Raw genomic sequence first — 20,576 nt, 5'->3', positions numbered from 1 at the left:
ATTAAGGATATAATCCCCTGGGCCTGCTGACTGATGATGGCAAACTTTGGGTAATGAAGGAATCAGGCTCGAGGGATTGGGCGTAGATCACTAGATGATATGATCAGTTTCCTTGGTGAAAATCTATTGCCAAATTTGATGGGTCTATTAATATACATGTAGTTACAGAGATTGTATACATTTCTTTTAAGACTATCATTAGTGAGTTGGAAAACGTGTTATGAATATGTATGAAAGCATAAATCTTTGTAGCATTTTGATGATCATCACTTTTCGAAACAATTTCCAGATATTTGTTTCCATAACCAGCCAATCACCTTTAACCTATTCTCTGCTTTGTCATTTCAGCCAATGAGAAGGTTCGAGACATCAAGTCGAAACCCAGAAACTCTGCTCAGATGGTGAGTCATCGTTTGTTGTCAATTCTCCTGCACGTCTCCTGGGATTGCGAGTAATGGGCAATGCGTCCTGGGATTGCGGGTAATGGGTAATGAAAATCTTTGTTACGGGTGTGAAATTGGAAAGGAAACTATTGGTAGATAAATGCTGGTGTTAAGTCATAATATTCATTAAGTTATGCCATACCCTAGCCTTTTGATAAGTTGTTTCCTGTAGGTAGAATAGCAATGATGGTCATCTTCTTTGCCTTTGTATGGCAGCCTTAACTACACTGGTCCCAGTTCTAAACAATAACTTTCATTATTTGTGTAACTGTCTTGGCCATGTGGAAAATAGTGATCTTTTTTCCAGGGGCTGCCAGGCTGTTTTCATGGCAAAGACTGCCTAATTGCCTGTGTGCAACAAGCAGATAAAAAGAAGCTTTCCTCAATGCAGTTTATCTCCTTTTCATTGCCAGGGGCTAAACCCCTTGTGCATCTATCCCCATCATCATATCCTACCTGCAGCCCTAATCCCTGTGTTTACCCATGCTATAGAAGACAGTGCTCCTCAGTCAATGGATCAGCCGGAGCTACACATTCACTCTCAGCACATGGTTGCTACTGGATGTAGGTGATACATGGTGGGAGCTCTCTGAATCTCGTCTGATGTCATTTTACGGATATTGCAGTATTATTTGGTGAAATATTTGGAATTTATTCAGTTACGCTTAGGAATAATAATTCAATTGGCTTTTGTAAGTAAATGTGTTGGGTTTGTTAAAGGTTGTTAAGATGACGTCAAACATGTTACATGTGAATGTGCTGCCAAAATGTCATCTGCCATTTCAGTTGAAATCGGTATCATGTCTTCAAGCCTTGCAACCTGGATGTCTACAGCTCTTTCTTCGACGTAGATACAAGGCTATTTGGCGGTCACTTACTTACACCAGGAAACACTAGTGGAGACAACATGTTGTATTGACATTTGCAGTTTCCTTGGCTGCCAAGTGGAGTGTGTGATCGTGATTCATGCCTCCCCTCACAATTTCTTGTTGCGAGTTATTGCATGAAGCACAAGATATTACCCGCAGCTGTTGCTCACGACTTGACAAATTGACGTTTTCTCAGAAATCATTGCTTTCCTATTTATTCATCAGTTTCATTTATGATTGTCGATCTTGTTGCAATATGCGATATGTTAGCGAGATGCTTCAACTGAGTTGTTCTACTCAAGGCCTGCGATAGAAATCAGAACAAAACATCTGCCGCAGTACACAAGCCACCATACCAAAGGGATCAGGAGCCGCTGTGGTGTAGTGGCTTGGACTCTCGACCAGCAGTCAAGAGGTCCCGGGTTCGATCCCCACTGTCGGCGTGAGACTGTAGGCTGGTCTCTCTGTCTTACTTGCCTCTCTGCACCCAGGTGTATAAATGGGTACCGGTCAGAAATGCCCAGATTGTAGCGCTGGTTGAGCAGCTCATCTGTGGTCTACTGAAAGGTTTCAGGACAGACTGGGGTTAAAGTGTAAAGTCAGATGACAACCTATATCGTAGTTGATATCAGACTATAAACCCTAAACTTTAACTTTAACTTTTATGGAAAACATTTCCCTGTCCAGGTAGTCAAAGCGTTAATCATCCTTGTCACCCCTGATGCACATTTGACAGCCATTTAATCCCATCATTATTGATTTGATGATTCTGATTACACACTATTTTTATGCCTTAGTCATCGTCAAAGGTTCCAAACACACTCAGCAACCTCTCACTGCGCCAGGTTCCTTAATGGTCTATGTGTAAATACGATGGGAGAGTGATGACAGTTCCAGGGATTCATTACTTGGTTGATGAGACATCAAATAAAGAATCAGCATCAAAGGAGATAATTAGCACTCAGTTTAGTTCAAATGGATCTTTGTTGTTTTGTCACCAAGCTGCAAGATATGACACATTGACTTTGGTAGTCCTTGTCTTGGTATAATTCCTTCTATGGTAGTCCTTGTCTTGGTATAATTCCTTCTATGGTAGTCCTTGTCTTGGTATAATTCCTTCTATGGTAGTCCTTGTCTTGGTATAATTCCTTCTATGGTAGTCCTTGTCTTGGTATAATTCCTTCTATGGTAGTCCTTGTCTTGGTATAATTCCTTCTATGGTAGTCCTTGTCTTGGTATAATTCCTTCTGTGGTAGTCCTTGTCTTGGTATAATTCCTTCTAAACAGTGACCATCAAGTATATTGCTTGCTAATAAATAATTGATGATGTATGAACAAAAGAATCAAAAAGGAGATTTGTTTCCTCCACAAAGGCTGGACAAGAGTGAGTAATATCTCTTGTGTGCATGGTTACCCTACTGCGGCCAAATTTCTCCTGCTAATTAGTAAATTCCAATTTAAGACATTAGCTTCTAGCTAGCGTGACTAACCACACTGCCTTGGTCTTTGTCTAAATTGAACTGGATGACAGAATGTTGCAGACAGGATAGTCAGCCATTGTTCAGAAAAGATATCTCGTAACGATGTGCAGTCTGTGCTTGCACATCTGTATACATAATCCACTAGGTTAGAGGAACCCATTCAATAACTTTTGATCCAATAGCGCCAAAAGTGCTGAATTACACCAGAATGCCATCTTAGAGCCTGACGTCTTGGGTCCTTCTATCAATCTGCCAGTTAGATGGTAACTTTGCCTAACTTCTGATATCTGTTGATGCCTAATAATGACCGATCCTTCCCCATTCCCTCGGGCAAGTCCATAATGACCAGTCTGCTCCTGTTGCCTGACCTGAAGGGCTGGTCACCATAGTGTGGTCAGCTCCCAGCCTCAGGAGCAGTAGAGCTAAATGTTAAAGGGCAACAAGCAAGACAGGGTATTATGTTTCATAAGGGTCTCTCCTTGCTTCCAGCTCTGACTCATCGCTAATATTGCTGTGGCTTTCTCTGCAATGCTTTTGTTGCTTTTCTTCACTTGATTTAGCAGAAAGCAAATAGCCAATACATAGCTTACGTCATAGCAGTACAAATTCCCTCTCTGTTGTGGGATTGTCATATGTGACTCGCTCTACCAAAACTAGGCGCTTGTCGCATCTGAACTCGACAGGTTGATACGGACTTGTTGTTCATTTCCCTATTGTAGACCTTATGTGAAATGTGACCAAATCAGTTTGTAATAGATTTCACAAAAGGTCTACAATAGGGAAATGAACAACATGTCCGTATCAACCTGTCAAGTTCAGATGCGACAAGCGCCTAGTTTTGGTAGAGCGAGTCACATATCCACCTTGGATCTGAGAAGTATCTTACTACCAATTTCCAGGACAGTAAATCATGCTCTGGTGGCCTTCCCTGTGCTCTAGATCACCTCGTAATCAATACAGATAGGCAATAAGCACGTTGAGACAATCTGTTGGCTAACTTATTTGTGCCTTCATCATGAGGTCCATTGGTTTCAAAGGGTGTAGTGCAGGGACGGAATCCCAAGTGCCGAGCACCGAACAGTATATCACTCTGTGTAGGTCCTTGTTTCTTTGTAAAAACATGGTTGCAGCCAATCTATTCAGTCAGTGGAAAAGACCATATGGATACCCTGTTTCTATCTGCGAAAATGGTCATAGTTCGAAAGAGGCACGAGTTTGGCATGTGCAGTGGCATAACCAGCAGTCCTGAAGGCATTTCACCTTGTTAGCACGTCACCCACGAGCCTGGAAAAAACACAAAACCTTGCAACCTGTTATTAGAGGTTGGTACGCCTTCAGGAAATCTGTGTCATGTCATTGTATTGGCAACTCTTCAAATCAGGAGCACTTTTAATCCATTCATTGTTCATGTGTTCTTTGTCCGGTGGGAAAATGGCGGGTGATAAATTGATGTCTGGTAAATGAGCAACCATAACGAAGATTTTGCTAATTCCCTATAATCAGTTGAGTTAATATTTCGCTATTGTTTGTCTAGTTGTCAGTATTGTCTGGTGGAGTAGGCTGGATCCAGAGTCAATAATATCATTTGCTCAATGGGAAAACTGGTGCTATTCCATGGATTCTGATGGATTTCCTTATTGTCTTCAGATTAGACCTACCAATTATGCTAATGACCATCGTTTATGACCTTGGGTTTAGAAAGTAGCCACCCTTCTCAAATTGATCACAGATGGCCGCACAAGTGAACAGTTGGAGCCTTTGTATCATTTCTCAAGGAATATGTTGAGCTCTGTTCAACCCCAACAATGCATCCCTCCATCTGATCCTGTAGTTCAGTTTCATCACAACCTTGCTGCACTGATATATACGTGTACATTTCATGAAATTCTGTATTGGTTACCCTATTGAATCAAAATGGACCCGAACCTGTCCCATTTAGCCTTGGGCCAAGACATCGCCTGTGGATTATGACAAAAACGAGTCAGTTGGAAGTCGTCCTTTCCTGGGGGAACTGATACTCTTAATTGAGGCATTTAGACCTTGTTCCCTCTGGATACTGGCATTCTGTCATCCCTGCTCATTCCCCAGTCTTGAATGGGCTGCAGGAGTAGTGGCAGTCGACCAAAATCAATCACAGCTTGAAATCTCAGGCTTCTTTTATGAAAAGGATTATGTTGGACAACCCATGGCCCTGCCCCTCTTGCTTTTACACATTGTTTTGCACCAGTGTGAGAAATTCAAGGCATTCGTAGTCTCCTCATCAAAGAGCCAAACTCATTTCTGATGCTGATATGAAGACTTTCAAAAATCGATTCATTTCTGAAGCTGCAGTTGAAAAACACCAATTGTTCACTCACGATTTCTTTTGATGATCAGATTCATTATTTTGCAACATTCTTCCATTAGTTGAGTAGATTGCTTCCCATTTGCTTCTCAGACAACTTCATTTAGTATGCGTTTCATTAAAATCATTTCAGTGTTTGTTTCCACTTGATGAAGTTCTTCTTCAAGCTAAATTAGCAATCTTTCTTTGTCTTGGATGATTCGGTTGGTTGCTCAGTGTATTCATTTAGTTTGTGTGGGATATGCCCAGTTAGCAAGGCTTGTGCCAGGGAAATATCAAATTTAAAGCAGACTTCAGATCATGGTGGGTTGACCTTGCCATTTCATGACTTGTCAATCTTAAGAATTTTGACTTTTTTTCTGCTCACCCTTACCACTGGGGTGTTCAACATCAAAGCTCACCCCATCTCCTGCTGGTCCTGCCTGTCACTGGGGTGTTCAACATCAAAGCTCACCATAATTGGATCACCATTCCAATTTCTTGCTCCCTCGAACATTCACAATGACACCAATAGCTGCTCCATCGTTAACTTTCAATTTAATTTCTGGTCCATATCCAAGGAATTCATGCGGGCATGCAAATTGACCTTGACGGCTGCTCTTTATGAAAATTTCTCCAGAATCAATTATAAAAGTTTCATGGGAGTGCAAAAGTTTTCTGTATGTTCACCACCGTTTTCACTTTTTTTCGTTGCAGGTTGATAACATCAATGCATGCCTGTGCTTCCTTTCCAACTTAGGTGTCAACGTTGAGGGCCTAAGTGCAAAAGGTAAGTAAGGAATCCATCAGCTGTGCTAACACAGTAGATTTCACTCCATATTCCTTGGCTAAGAATGAGAATTTCAGTACCTGATCAGAAGACGGAATGTTGCTTTGTCAATTTGTAAACTCACTTCAGTTCTATTTGACAACTCTCTGACATGCTAGTATGAATGGTTTACCCTCAATATTGAATCCATCCTCTTGCAATGACTCTATCGTTAGGCATGTTTCCACAGTAAGTATGTATCAAGTGAAATGGTCTGGCGTCAGGTTGTATTATACAATACAATACAATACAATAAAAACTTGTAAGGCGCTCAAATCCAGCAATTAAACTGTTCGAGTGCGCCCCCTAGCGAGCAAAGTACTTCTGAAATAGGACCGTCTTTAGAGTGTTCCTGAAAGCAAGGAGTGACTGAGTGTCCCGTAGATTACGTATTGTGTCTGTTTCAGATATCAAGGAGGGTAACCTGAAAGCCATCCTTGGCCTATTCTTTAGCTTGTCCCGCTACAAGCAGCAGCAGAAGCACGCGACCCAGGTGGCTTCAACAAGGAATGTCAATGCAAATGTAACGGCAGAGTCACAATCAAAGTAAGTACTCTACAAACTCTCATTGGGTGATATGAATAAAGAGAAGTAAATGCTTTTATCTAAAACTCCATGTACATTTACACTTGGCCTTTCTGTACAAAATTGAAGTAAAAGCATTTGCTAGCCTTTATTCATATCACCCAATATTGATGTCAGCTTGACATCATATTCTTAGATGCTGTCTATTTGACAACATCAGCTTGTCCCTCTCAGTGTGTTTTCTTTGCTTTCTGATGGTGACAGAGAAAGTATATATGTAGTGTTGTTACAGAGTTACACATGAAAAGCAAAAGGAAAAACATCATTGGGGTCGTAAGAGTTGCCACAATCTAACCTTAGCAAAATCCGATGCTGTGTTTTTTTCTGATGTTGCTTGTCACATCTCAGATGACTAGATTGTTATTGACCAATACTTGTACACCATTAGCTATTGATCGTGTCTGGGTAAAAAGGCTGTAACAAAATCGCTTCCTCAATACATGGCTCGCATCAGATAGGTTTCTTTGAGGGAGATATTGCTTCAAGGGTGATTGATGGATGACAAGACCTATTCCATATCCTGGAGACGTAGCTTTTTCTAGCCTATTTGCTGGTCAGTGACAGGGTTTGCCTGCACCTGTCACTTGTTATTTTGGCGTCAACTCTTAGTGCTGTAGGAAGAAGAAGGAAGAGGGAGATGGATTTAACCCTTTTGAAAGGACTATTGGGAATAGATCGAGTACAATACATGAGTTTCACAATGCAATCACGAGGAATGTTGTCAAGTTACTCTGGGCATGCGCACTGGCTGGTTGAAGAGTGTGTTTTTTTCAGTGCCTTTCAAGGTAACAGTACTGTGAGGGATCCAGTTTTACCCATTGAACTGTACTTGTATCTGTTAACAACAACACTGGAGCTGTCACAACAATGATCTCACTTTCATAGTAGCAGGAAAACATGCAGGTCTTTTCAAGACACTCACACGATGAGTCAGAGGCAGATTAAATGTGAGAGTTCCGCTGGAAGCATGCATCATGTCATTTCATGTCCCCCGTTAATCCCCATGAAAGGTGAAACTTGAGCTGGAGAGAATTAGTAGCATGTTGCTGACAGTGTGACTTCTATCAACAGCTTCCTGCCATGACAGTCAGCCTTGATGCCCCGCAATGAGTAACAACTTAAAAAATCACTTTGGAAGAAGTGAGATAGTTTTTCGAGTTGTGACTGGCATGCCTGCATGAAAGTACTGTTTGTCATTATTTTTGACATCCCTTTCAGTGAGCTCTGTCAGAATGATACACTGAACGCAATCAGTTTGAGTTAAAGTTGGAGTTTGAATCCTCGATGCTGGCTGGCACGCCTCTCTTCCCAAATTGTGTTTGATCAATGTCTTGCCCACAGCTTTTAAAAGCCATGCACCACCCCAATCAGAGTTTCACTTCTCTGATGACCTACGCATTCATCTGATGACCTTTTGACTCTCGATGAGCTATTAAGAAAACAAATCAGTACAAAATTGTCTCAAGCTTATCTGACTCAAGTTGTTCCTTCCAAACTGACTCATAGCCGATCAAAAACTCCTCAATCCTCATAAGTTGAGTTTGTAGCATCCCTTCAATATCATAGTGATTACTGTTAAATCCTTATATTTCAACATTCTGTAGGTCTTCATTAGAAGGTCACTCCTTGCCTTTCCCTGAGGCTTGATGTGTCATTCTTGTGTCCAGTAAGATGCTCTTTCCTAATCACGGCAGATAATTGAGAAGTTTGACTTGAATATTTTGAACCCTTTTGATGAAGTCGAGCTTGATGATATGACACGCGTTTGAGCATTATGTTTCAAGACATCACATTCATTGTTGCATCTACACCTCATCTTTGGAATTTCTCAGAGATTGAAAATTTTACCATTGAAAACTATACAAGCACTAGATACAGAAGTGATGTCAGTGATAAAAGATTGAAGCAACCAGCAAGGCATGCAGAACTTGCCAATCATGCAGAACTTGCTAATCACTCTGGCACATTCTGTTCCAGAAATGCCAACTTGCATTCATCAATAATTTGACTCATAGCAAAGATAATGCATGTTTCATTTTTATGAGCGACAACACTGATTGATAAATGAAAAATATTGAACGTACGATTCACAAATCTAGCATGTGGTGATTTTGGGATGCTTACTGCTGTGACAGGAATCGGCAATTGGGAATCATCTCCCTAGCACAAAATCATCTTGATGTCGTTATCAAGAATGAATAAAGAATAGTCTTTAACAGTCTTGTTGTTACTCATCCTCTTTCCCCAGAAGAGATGTATACCATTAAATGGCTCCAAGCTTATGCTGTAAGCTGATTTGGAAGCAAAATATTGATTTTGAGTGTGTACTTTAACAACAAAGTTGCATCCTTTAAAAACTCACAGTTGATTGAGCTCGCCGCATGCAGTATTGGTTGCCCTAAGCCTGCCATTAGTGTAATTATCGCATCAATTCCAGCGGGGATGACTTCATTAATTTATATTGCCAAATCTAATTGTTTTGATAGCATCGTTTTGACGTGCCGATAAAACTGGCACATAGGAATATTACAAATGGACCAATGATTGGAAGAGTTGAGTCAGAGAGCTGTGTCTCATGTCATCTCAAACCTACAACGTCTTAGGACAGTCACTGTACAAGGGTGAGAGCATGTATTTACAGGCATTGTCAGTCATCGTGAACTGAGGAGACTCTGATCAGAAATCTTTTGGGTACCTAGAAGTATCAAAATCTTTCAGAAACTGTTGAACCTACTCCAAATTTTTTAATGGTTTAACATTGTACCTCTTGTATGCAACTTGTGAGGCTGAGCTGGGTACCATTTGGCTTTACACTCAAAATGCAGATTGTTCAACTTGCCTCTTCACTGCAGGATACAAACGGGGAACTATTCAAAAGTTTGCATTGTCTTTAGATGACTTTTAAGGACAGATACTGATAGCTTTGCTTTTACTTTGTCTTCCTTATAATGCTGGTCCTAGTCATTCATCACAATGAAAGTCTCCTTTCAGAATTGCTCTAATTCGCTTGATGCTTTGTGAAGCGGCTATCATCAGTATTGACTATCGTAATCCCCTGGTCCACAGATGTCCCCCTGGAGGTTCTACCCCCATCCAAATACCTCAAATCTTCACCAATGATTGATGGACAAGATATTGCTGTGTTCAATGTTCTGTTGATTGTTGATAGTTATTGAGGATTATAAGTGTTTGGCTCAGTGAAGTGATTAAGGGGCATAAGCCGCACTTACACCACCTGAAAATGGACCACCAATCTTGGTTCGGGAACCAATGCCGCACCATCGAAAATCCACCAAGCGCTTACACCAGCGCTGCAGCTAGTTATAAAATCCGGCTACAGATGGCGCGCAAACAATAAGCAGAACGCGGAAAGCCTTGGCAGAAAGCGCCATTTCGAAAGCGCCGCCTGGAGCCGAACCATCTAACTAGCTAATTGCCGAACCATTTGCGCGTACACCACGACAAAGCCGAGCTTTTAACAAGCCGGGCGAATTTGGACCATCAAGCTTGGTGGGACAAATTCGCTCGGCAATTTGTATCGGCAATGGATTGCCGAACCAATTTGTCGCGGCAATGTGGTGGTGTAAGTGCAATTGGTCCACCAATATTTCGTGGTGTAAGCGCAGCTATACTAAGGTCAAGTTTGAACTATGTGTTGATTAAACCCATTAGCTATGGATCAATAGCTAAACAGTTTATTTATAAAAGACTAGTTATGAGTAGCTACAGTACCAACAGAGATAGAATAAAGTTAAAAAGTTAAAGTTTAGGTTTTATAGTCTGATATCAACTACGATATAGGTTATCATCCGACTTTACACTTTAACCTCAGTCTGTCCTGAAACCTTTCAGTAGACCACAGATGAGCTGCTCAACCAGCGCTATAATCTGTGCATTTCTGACCGGTACCCATTTACACACCTGGGTGCAGAGAGGCAAGTAAGACAGAGAGATCAGCCTACAGTCTCACGCCGACAGTGGGGATCGAACCCGGGACCTCTTGACAGCTGGTCGAGAGTCCAAGCCACTACACCACAGCAGCTCCTAGCTAGAGACTGCTCAATCGGAAACCTTACATGTACCATGGAGTTGCCATATGATTGTATCATTGTTTAATTAGGCATGACAAACATATGCAACTTCTTGCCTCATCCTCTTCACTCCATCAACAATCCTGCTCCCCAAAGACACAGGGTTTTACCAACTCATTTCTTGTGCTACCCTCCATCTCTAAATGCATCCTCCCTGTGTTTACTCTAAAAGTAATCCCATCAACAGAGATAGACTCCTAATCTCATTGTCTGTCATTTTTCATTACTCCCAACTCCCTTTAGTAAACTAGCTCCAGATCGGTGACTAAGGTATTTTTATGATTTTCTGTCTCATCTTCTCTGTGCATTATGGTGTCTGTAAACCAAGACAGGGTATTGTCAAGAGATAAAGGAATTAGTCACCCTCCGTAACAAAGGTTAACCCGTTAGCCTCGCTTGTCACTGCCAGCTAGGCAAATCCGCTGCTGCATGTAACTCGTCGCTTTGAATTTCATTTTCAAGAGATTTTATCATGCCATGACATTATTGAACCGTTTAAGCCCTTTGAATTTGTAGCATTATAGAGTTAGTCATATCCTTCGGAATGGTATTCCATCTGGACTGAATCTGACAGTTGTGCTGGTGGTGACTGCTTTTTAATGCGATATTCAATTGGTTTCCAATATAAACTTGAATGAAATCAAGGTCATCAAACATTTTGTTATTCATTGCTGGTTTATTGAACTTGACTCTCTTGATGACTGTTCTTGGTGGTGATTACAGTTGTTGGTTGTTGCTGCAACCGAAGCCCCCTGTTGCCTGATACCAATCTTGGTCATATAGCAACCAGTGCAATATTTGTTCTGTCTGACTAGCTGATGATGCAATCTGGCTCTTTCCCATGGTTCAGTCTATCCGGACAAGTGTCCAGGGTAGAATGTTAATACTGGTATAGTATATCAGTATCTACAGCCTACACGGACTGGCTGTTCAACATGAGATGGTCACTGGGCAGCAATTATATTACAAAATCAGCCGAGTGGTTAAAAATTTCATCCAGAAACAATGGAGAAAATATCAGTCAGCAAATTTTCGTTTGAAGGCAAAGTGGCTGTAATGTCACGCAAGATCATAACTGTCCATGATTAGTCTTTATGAGATGATGAGGACGAACATCGTGTCGTGGTCAACACTCACTCTATCCTTTGGGAATTGATTCCAACAGGAACACGCACATAGAGGACAAGACGTCTCTATATGATAAGCTGCTCATCAGTCTCGTTTTCTCTGATGATGATTCATGATGAGATTGTACACATGATTACTGAAAAAAGCACAAACATGTACTTGTGAGGAATAACTTGAAAACTGGTGTGATATGCTCCTTGGTTGAAGTGATTATTACCACCAAGACAAAAAACCCGATGAACTTTGTTTTGCTCTGCTCTTGTCTTACTAATGTTGTTATTGACATTCAGTCCCAGCAGTAAATATTTGTCATTCAATCCACATTGACTTTGATATTTTCAGGTTACCATCTCCATACAGTGGTAAACAGTCGAGTAAATGTCCCACAGTTACTAACCCAAGCACGAAGGACGCGCCGGGCGGAGCCAACCTGAACAAGAACAAGAGCCATAGTTTTAATGCTGCTGATAGGAATAAGACTCTGCTGAATCAAGCGAATAACAACACACTTTCACTTAGCCCAGGTAAGTTCTTTACAGTTATGATTTGCGAAATCCTTCGGTTTGTTTATCAAAATGTTTTGGCTAGTCTTGGCCGTGTTGACGACCACATTTATCATAGGTATCAAATAATGGCCATTGTTTCTTGATGTATGCACATCTTAATGAAGTACAACACAACGTTGACACGCACATGCAATCATTACACATTCCTAATGAAGGGAAATTAACTTTTTCGTGAAAAAACTCCATTAGCATGCACTTGTGATATCAATGACGAATATGCATTGTTTTCCAGTCCAACTCAAAATGCAACGGTGTGTGCTGTATTAAAGGTATATCTCATTATTGTTGCCACTCAGTCAAATAAGGTATTTGCAAATATCAGTCACAGTCACAATACACATTGGTAACCTAATAATGTCTCGCAAAATTAGCCCATTGAATTGCTGTGTGTTGTTGACACTGGTTCCATATTGATAGTGATACACCGTCTAGTGGCAACGTGCTACACTATAGTTGTGACCTGAGCTAAGAGTGTCTCGCATGGCATGAAATGTGTTAGCTCGATACAACGTGACTTGGATAGGGTCCTCAGCTTCAACATCTTTGGATTTACAAAGGATTATTTGAAAACTTCGTCGAATTCAGTTGGATTATAACAGCGGTGAGTCTTCGTGCTTTTGTTATCCAGATTTCTGATTTCTCGCTAGCATTGTGTCACCATAGTGACTGATAGACGACTCATGCTTCTGTCTAGCTGTTCTCGTTACACATGTACAATAGTCTAGGTGTACCATGCGTACAGCTAGCATTGGCTAGTTTATAGTGTAGCATGCATTGGCTTCATGGAAAAGCTTTGTTTGGGATTTCACCTTATGTTTTGAGATATTCCTGATGATTTGAGATGAATTCATGTGGATTTTGAGTTCATTCATGTTAGCATTCAAGGCTACCTCATGGTTCACAGAGTGCAATAAGCATGATATCCAGTGTCTTGGGTTATGTTGGTTTGTCCCTGGGGTTTCTGTGTTGATTTTTAGCCTAAAGCTTTGGCCTATTTCAATTCGACAGAGTGTGATTTATTTGTTGTTAATGTAGAAAAAACTAGTCTTCTGCTAAAATGTCTTTGTATTGTATGAGCATCCTTTTCCATGGTCTTTGGATTACATGATGTATCGTCCTTTCTTTAGCTGTGAGGAAAGCCTCTGATAGGACTCAGTAAAGTGAAAGGTGATGCGAACTTCCCCCTACCCAACTCTGTCTCCCTAAGAGTACATTACAATGAGGTTGTCACATTGGTTTTTTTGACAAATGACTTCTCTGCCTGTAGCCTACACAGCACCCTTTCAATGAAATCATTATATTTTTGCAGCCGAGGAGAAAATTGGTTGATATCTTGAGTCCACTGTGCCATGAATTTCATTAATCTTTGCTGCTACTTGAAAGAATAGGTCTAAGGTTAACAGGATAACTTTCCATACGCCTGAAAAAAGAGCGATTTCCAAGATAAAAACAGGAAAAAACAATCCAGCAGCATTTGATTTCCTGATCTTGATCTTGAGATACGAAGCTGCGTCCTGCCGAGTTGAGTGTATGTGATGGAAAATTGTGTCGAGACTTGATCCGCTCCAACAAAAACATCAAAAAAGTTGTTGGTGCCGATGTTGAAAGAACGTTATGTTGCTGGCTGTCAAACACAGCAGAAAAACCTTTGAGGTGGCTCACTTGCCTATGAATAACTTATTGTATGATGATTCTAATGATGGTGTTTGATACATGTAATGAACTCGTGAAGGATGGTGACTTGCACAATAGATTATATGTTTGATCAGTTTGCTTCAGCCAGGTTGTGTAGGTGCCTCTTTCCAAAAACATTGGAAATCTTTGCTTACATGAATTTAGGTTTAGCGTCAACTTACTACTCGAATTGAAAAAACTACTGTAAAGGTCTAAGTGTCAGTTTTTAATGACATGTTGCCCAATTTAGTTTAACATGTTTAATTAAGAAAGGAAACGACCAACTCCATTTCTGTGTCATGAGATTTCCCACCTTCCTGTGACCCAGTATGTGGTCTTCATCACTAATGAACATTGACAGAAAATTATATTAAATTAAGTTTGAAATGTCTTTGCCAATTGTTTTTTTAGAAATCACAGCACAGCTGGTTATTTTTCTTATCCCTTTGCCTCTTTCCCACAACCAGGACCAGTGTCACATCACCAGATTCTCAGTTCATTTCTGTCGAATAACAGTTATCAAAGTATAACTTGGTCGATTGATCAGGTATCACACCTAAGAATTCACCTAATCATTGCAAGATTGGTGACAATCATATCAACTGGACGCATTCCCACATATTCTCGGTAAATTGGGCTGTTGCTCACCTAGCTTATGTTCCTTGCTTTGGTAGGGGAGGCTAAGTCAGGAAGTTTGTCACACATTGGTGTGGGAGGAACAAGGAAATTCTGATGGTGTCATTGCTTTACAATGCTATGCTGGGAAGTTATCCAAGAGGGAGGGACACATTTTGTCATAGGAAGCTGCTTTGGGAAGAATGATAGGCCTTACATTTTGCTTGAATAGATTGGCATTGAGACGTTTATAGCGCCTTGTCTCTCAAGAGAATGAAGAACCCTGAACGAGCTTTCATATCACCGTATAAACTGTTAGAAGTGTGGATGACACATTCAGTCAGATTCCTGGAAATTCTGATGGCAGGGGGTTTATTCATGGGAAGAGCTTTATTTCTGATGTCCTGGTTCGGGGAGGACCAGTACACAGGGCTTGCTGATGTTGACTATGACTAATAAAGGAAGGGTTCTGTTGCTATGTGCTTCATTATAACCTATTGTATTGATATATAACCTTCTTCTGCACGGTCTTCTCTCCACCATTTTAATATGATGTCTGGATCGTGGGCCAAACCTGCTTGGGAGTAACCAAGCATGTATCATTGCAGACCTGGTCTTTTAGATACCGGTGAAGCAGTAAATCTCTCTGCAATGATTATGGTCGTTTGATATGAATTTATGGCGAGATTGATGGAGAGAATGGATGTCTGCCATGGGTGTCGGCAAAGTGAAGTGAGAACGGTGTCTGAGATGAGCTTATGGCATGCAAGAGGTGTTGGTGCTCTAAAACCTGAAAAAACAACAACTTCTGATTCTTCTTCTTAGCGTTTGATGACAGTACCAGAGTCTTAGGTTGGTTTATGGCGCTATTCAGGCTGCGACCTTTAGGTCTTCCTCTCTTCCCCACAGTTTATCTTGACATCTTCATCCTCCAATTCTGGGTCGTTCTCTAGTTTGCTTCTAACAAACGCAGACTTCCGATCCTTCATGTAAGTGCAAACATCAAGTGTCACTGATGGCAAGTGCTTGGCAATCTATCTGAAAGGCAAGAAAAATGGTCGGACTCAAGGCAGAATGGCATTTTCCAGAAATGCGATAATGACACTCGCCATAAGATATTTGTTCTATTAGCGTGACTGATTGATCCGAGTGTCAACATCATTTAATGTTAATCAAGACTTGTTTATTGCCATGGATAACCTGTAGATTGGGTATTGATGACCATTGCTACAGGATCTCCTACAACTATTTGAGTGGTAATCGTGTCTTCTTGTGAATATGCCAAAGTAAGCAATGCTTTAATTGCAGTTTGCCTAAGAACAGCTAACTAGATTTGGTGGGATAGTATCAGGCCATAATCATAGATTGCCCGATCCTTGATGGTGTTGCTAAAACATGTAAAGCATGCCTTGAGTTGTTATCCAGTATGCTTTACCCCACTGTTTCCTTCAGCAGGAAAGCCTTGTTGTGTCTTACATTCTCGCCGCATACCCAAAAGGCACCCTTTATGATATTGCATACCATCTCACTTTTTCATCCATCACTCCATGTTGAAACCTTGAGTTGCATTTATCTCGATAAGAATCCAATATCTACAAGACACTAATGTGGAAATCCATATGGTGGCATTGCCATTGCTATAATGATGTCTGGCCTCAGGTGGCAAGTGGAGGAAGTCCTCTCTCACCTAATGGGGGTATTTCTCCGTGATATCATCCTAGGGTTGCCTTTTATTTGGAATGTTTGCTGAGAGCAGCCATCTTCCCAAGGATTCTCTGAATGTAAGTATCTTCAAAAGTGCAAAAATGTCATCCAGAATTATGCAGATGAGACATTGATCAGATCCTTTATATGAGTGTTTGAATGATAAGTTTTGACTGAAAACTTGATTGTTTTTCAATGGAATCAGCTGTAGACAAAGCAGTGAGACTAGCATATAATCACACATTGGCCATCTATTGCACAGTATGAAAAGAGCATCAGCTCATTTCCCCGATTGACTAGCCACAAAGGGTCTTTGACTGCTGTGTTAGTGATATCAGGAGCGGCCTGTCTTTGTCTTTGTTATCAAGATGGCTGTGTTTGCAAGATGGATGACAGTGCGCCTTCCTCCTCTGTATATATATGACATACAATCATGTTCTTGTCCTAGGGCAGGGTGTCTGTTTACCAAGAATGATTTTGTTGACCAAACTGATGAGAAAATTGATTGGAGTCGGTTAATTTGCTTGGTAGTTTAGTTTAGTGCATACTGCCTGATAAAACATCATCTCCTAGTAGTTTATAGCTCAATATTCGGAGTGAATCGCTAATCAGCTGTTTTTTGTCATGGTAGTTCCTAGTGTAGTGTGGTTTGTGGTTCTTTCATCCAACCCGATATTGCCAAAGAATTAGTCCATTAGCATTGTCGCTATTGCTTGCAAGTATTAGCTTACTCCTCTAGTAATTTCCTCAATCGTTGATTTGACAAGAGAGTGATGGGTGATGTCTAAGATGAATGGCAATCATGGAGAGATCATGGAAATTGGGACCAAATCTCGACTTCCTGATCTCGAGATCTCAAGACATCACGTTACTTGTGTGTTCGCGTGGCTTTTGGAATGAGTGATGTCTTTGTCTTTGTCAATAGCTTTAACCCTTAGGGTGGCTGCTTTTGGTTCAGAGGTTCAAGGTGGCAATCAGGCACATACGGCTTAAGTCATAAGGGAGACCAGTGGCAAAGTGGTGCGAGTGCTCAGCTCATAATCAAGAGCTTGTCGGTTGAACTCTCGTGAGGTCACCGATTCACCTCAGTTTGTTCTGCAAAGATGAAAGAAAACCCGTCATAAGTCTTAATAAACTCTGCTTTTAGAATGGAAGAAAAACGGAAATTAGGAAATCTCTTTGAAGCCAGTCAAGTGTTCCGGGTTCTTTGTGTGCGATCCGGGTTGTCCTAATGGTTGGTCAAAGCAGTTCCTGGTAGCTTCTGGCGATCTCAGGAAGAACTGTAACACCTGAGATGAACCTGATCGATCTTTGTCAATAGCTTTTCTCCATGAGGAATCTCAGAGTGATTATTAAGCAGGACTTACACCGTCTTGGTCCGTGTTACAGTGAGTCAAGTGCACTAATGTTGTACTGGTGACACAATGGGTGCACGCGCCAGTTAGCAGAGCAGTGCATACTCCCGGCGCATGTGCACATTACACGCGTGCTTATATTGACGGACCATCAGAGACTGGTGTGGGATTTCATGCCGATCTTTCTTTGTTTGCAGAGATGTGTTTTCCGTCTGTCTGTGTAGTACCACGCATTAACGACTGCAGTATAATGAGCATTGATTTCTTTTGCTATATTGCTATAGCTTGAGGTGTATCTTGGGCTTAGCCAGGTGCAGTTTTTCAGTGACTGATCAAAGTTTATTCAGGTTGTTCGAATGGGTGATCCATTTCAGTTGGTTTCAGTTCATGAATGGCCACAACTCACACAAACTATTGTACAGTGGAACCCGTGCTGGCAACCACCCCGCTATGAGGACCAAGAATTGCTGGTCCCGAATGGTTTGCTCTTTAATTACCATTACAAGGCCCCTGGTAACACGACCACCCGTTACCCAGACCACGACCACTGGATCAAATTCCTTTCATTTTGGGGTCAGGCTGTTACCTGATCTGCTAGACTGAGCCTGGGGAAGTTCATGAGCATGATCTCAGATTGCTCGACTGTACAAAACCATAGCCAGGAATGTGACCAAAATAAACAATGTCAAGAGTTAAATTAGCTTGTTATAAAAAATAGCAGGGGACCAGATTCTGAACTCGGAACAGTCAACTGTCAGCTTGATGAAAACTGCACCAGTCCTGCCTTAATCAACAAGTGAAAAATGCAGATGTTTTACCAAAAACTTAACTCAGAAGAGGACCGGTGTGGTCTCCAAACATACTCCTATAAATTCTGTTTGATTCATGATCAATGCACTTCCATCAACCAAAAGAGCCAACTGGTACATACATCTTCAGACATATTTTGTTTTTCTCAAAGAAAAAATAATGCGATTCTGCTTTGTTTTGGGGCAGAGTGAATAAAGGTGGAAAGAGGCAGCTTGTCCAAAATGGCAGAAAGATTGGAAGGAAATCATGCAAGAGAAACTTGCCTTGAGCGGGAAGGACGGGAAGAAATGTATTTGATCTTAAATGAATCTAAGGCAATGGGACAGATTTCAATCAAGTGGAAATGTGTTCTTTTAGCGGGTATGGTGTTGTTCCTTTTGGTAGTTTTCTGTTTCATGATTGCGTAGTGGCCAGGAAAACAGAAGTGAGATAACTAACAAGTTCTGTGTTGTATCACTGAGACGATTTTGTAGAAGCTGCCTGAGCTCTAGAATGTGGGTACTAACTATCAAAGGTTATATGCTATGTTCCATCATTTAGTTATGAAAATGAAACAGCAGTGATACACACTTCGATACAGGCCTTCCCTTTCATGAATATCTTGGTGTGATATGATATCATAGCTTGAAATTCATTAATCAGAAATGTAAGAAGAGAATTGCGCTGATGCCTTTAAAGAATATTATCCTTTCACTCATGCCGGAGGGGATAATAGGGAAATGAGAGTGAACATTAGCTAGGCAACCTTTAGGAAGCGATTTAAGAATGCTAACTTCTCTCCTAATGAAGCTGATGAGGCCGGGTGCTGATACGGTGGTTGCCAATCAATGGCTGACTCTGGAAGGGATGGATAGTCCAACATGGAAGATTGGCTTTGGAGGCGATTAGTGTAGTTTCACGAGAAAACTGATGATTGCCACCAGAAAATGAATTGCAATTAAAGCAGCTAGAAAGAAATCTGGATGTTCTACATGTATGCCAAATACCAGAATATGATATGTGTGAGACAGTGGCTGTTGTCTAGAATGGAATGTTCTCTGGCAGTTCTTTCTATGCTAGACTATTAAATAGGTAATGATTGTCACATTGGTAGACAATCTCTGGCACCATTATGTTATTTGCTTGCAAAGTATAGTTTCTTTCTGAGATTTATGACAAAAAAGAACTTTTCATTCACTTGGCGTCTTCATGACAACATGGTGTTTGTAATAGGAGTTCGGAACCGATTGGTTAAATTACAATCACTGGTCACTGTTGTATTGGCTCTGTTGCAGGTTTGAGTGACGAAAATCACTGGTTTGCAAGGCACTTTAGGTACTCCTTTCAGTTCCTTTTGCCCCTCAGTTTCACCCACCACACAGGATTCCAGCAAGTCTGTTTGAGCCCCTAACCAATATCAATTTGAATCGCCACACTGGAAGTACTGTCAATAAATGACTTGCTAGCCACCTCTTGCCAGCCATCAGTTCAGTTCATAACGAAATGGACTACAAGCCATATGACCATCCATAAACTTGTCGGCTAATGGTTCACTTGTTGCTGGTAGCTGCTATTACAATTCCCGCCCGTTAATGGCTCCCTACGAGCAATCACCGGCAAGTTTTCTGGCCAATCTAACAGGTGATTAGACCTGACAGTGACAGAGGACATTAGAACGCACTGGGGACACACCAGTTCTCAGCCACGTGATTTGAGAAACCAGTTTGGTTGAGAGATGTAAGAAAGGAGGTGGTACTCGAACTTTCTACATCAGCAGCTGTCTGGTTGTGGGTGAGGCAGTAAAAACCTTCCAAAAGGGTGAACAACTCATCTTAGCAGGTATGTGGATGTGACCAGCATTGAGCTGTAAAAAACTTACATTGTGCATCCTCATAAGATTTTGCTTGTTGGCACTCTCTAAACAAGTCACAAGATGTTGAAGAAGATGTCAAGCTGTGCCACATGGTGATAATGAAGAGAAATTAACTTCAAACAACTGACAAATTAGGTTTAAAATTGACTCTTTTTCAGCATTTTTGTTGATCTAAAACGGCTTTCAGTCGCGGCTTGTCAATTCTGCAGTGTGGTCAATTTGACTTTTCTTGCCTCCAAGTCTTCTTTGCT

General features: G+C 41.1%; 1 protein-coding gene across 12 annotated transcripts in view; it reads left to right on the top strand.

Annotated features, from left to right (window-relative positions):
• The window catches only part of LOC135487501 (neuron navigator 3-like), a 239,950-nt gene that overhangs the window by 134,229 nt on the left and 85,145 nt on the right, over positions 1-20,576 (top strand). For all 12 annotated transcript variants that reach the window (XM_064771229.1, XM_064771228.1, XM_064771230.1 and 9 more), the window contains exons 3-6: positions 349-401; positions 5,834-5,906; positions 6,353-6,491; positions 12,092-12,273. In XM_064771229.1, the coding sequence (XP_064627299.1) occupies positions 349-401; positions 5,834-5,906; positions 6,353-6,491; positions 12,092-12,273 (447 nt within the window). The remainder of the gene's footprint in view (positions 1-348; positions 402-5,833; positions 5,907-6,352; positions 6,492-12,091; positions 12,274-20,576) is intronic.

Source organism: Lineus longissimus, chromosome 5, assembly GCF_910592395.1.
Source record: "Lineus longissimus chromosome 5, tnLinLong1.2, whole genome shotgun sequence".
NCBI lineage: Eukaryota > Metazoa > Nemertea > Pilidiophora > Heteronemertea > Lineidae > Lineus > Lineus longissimus.
Note: the sequence above shows the minus strand (reverse complement) of the source record. Positions and strands in the feature narration are given on the sequence as shown.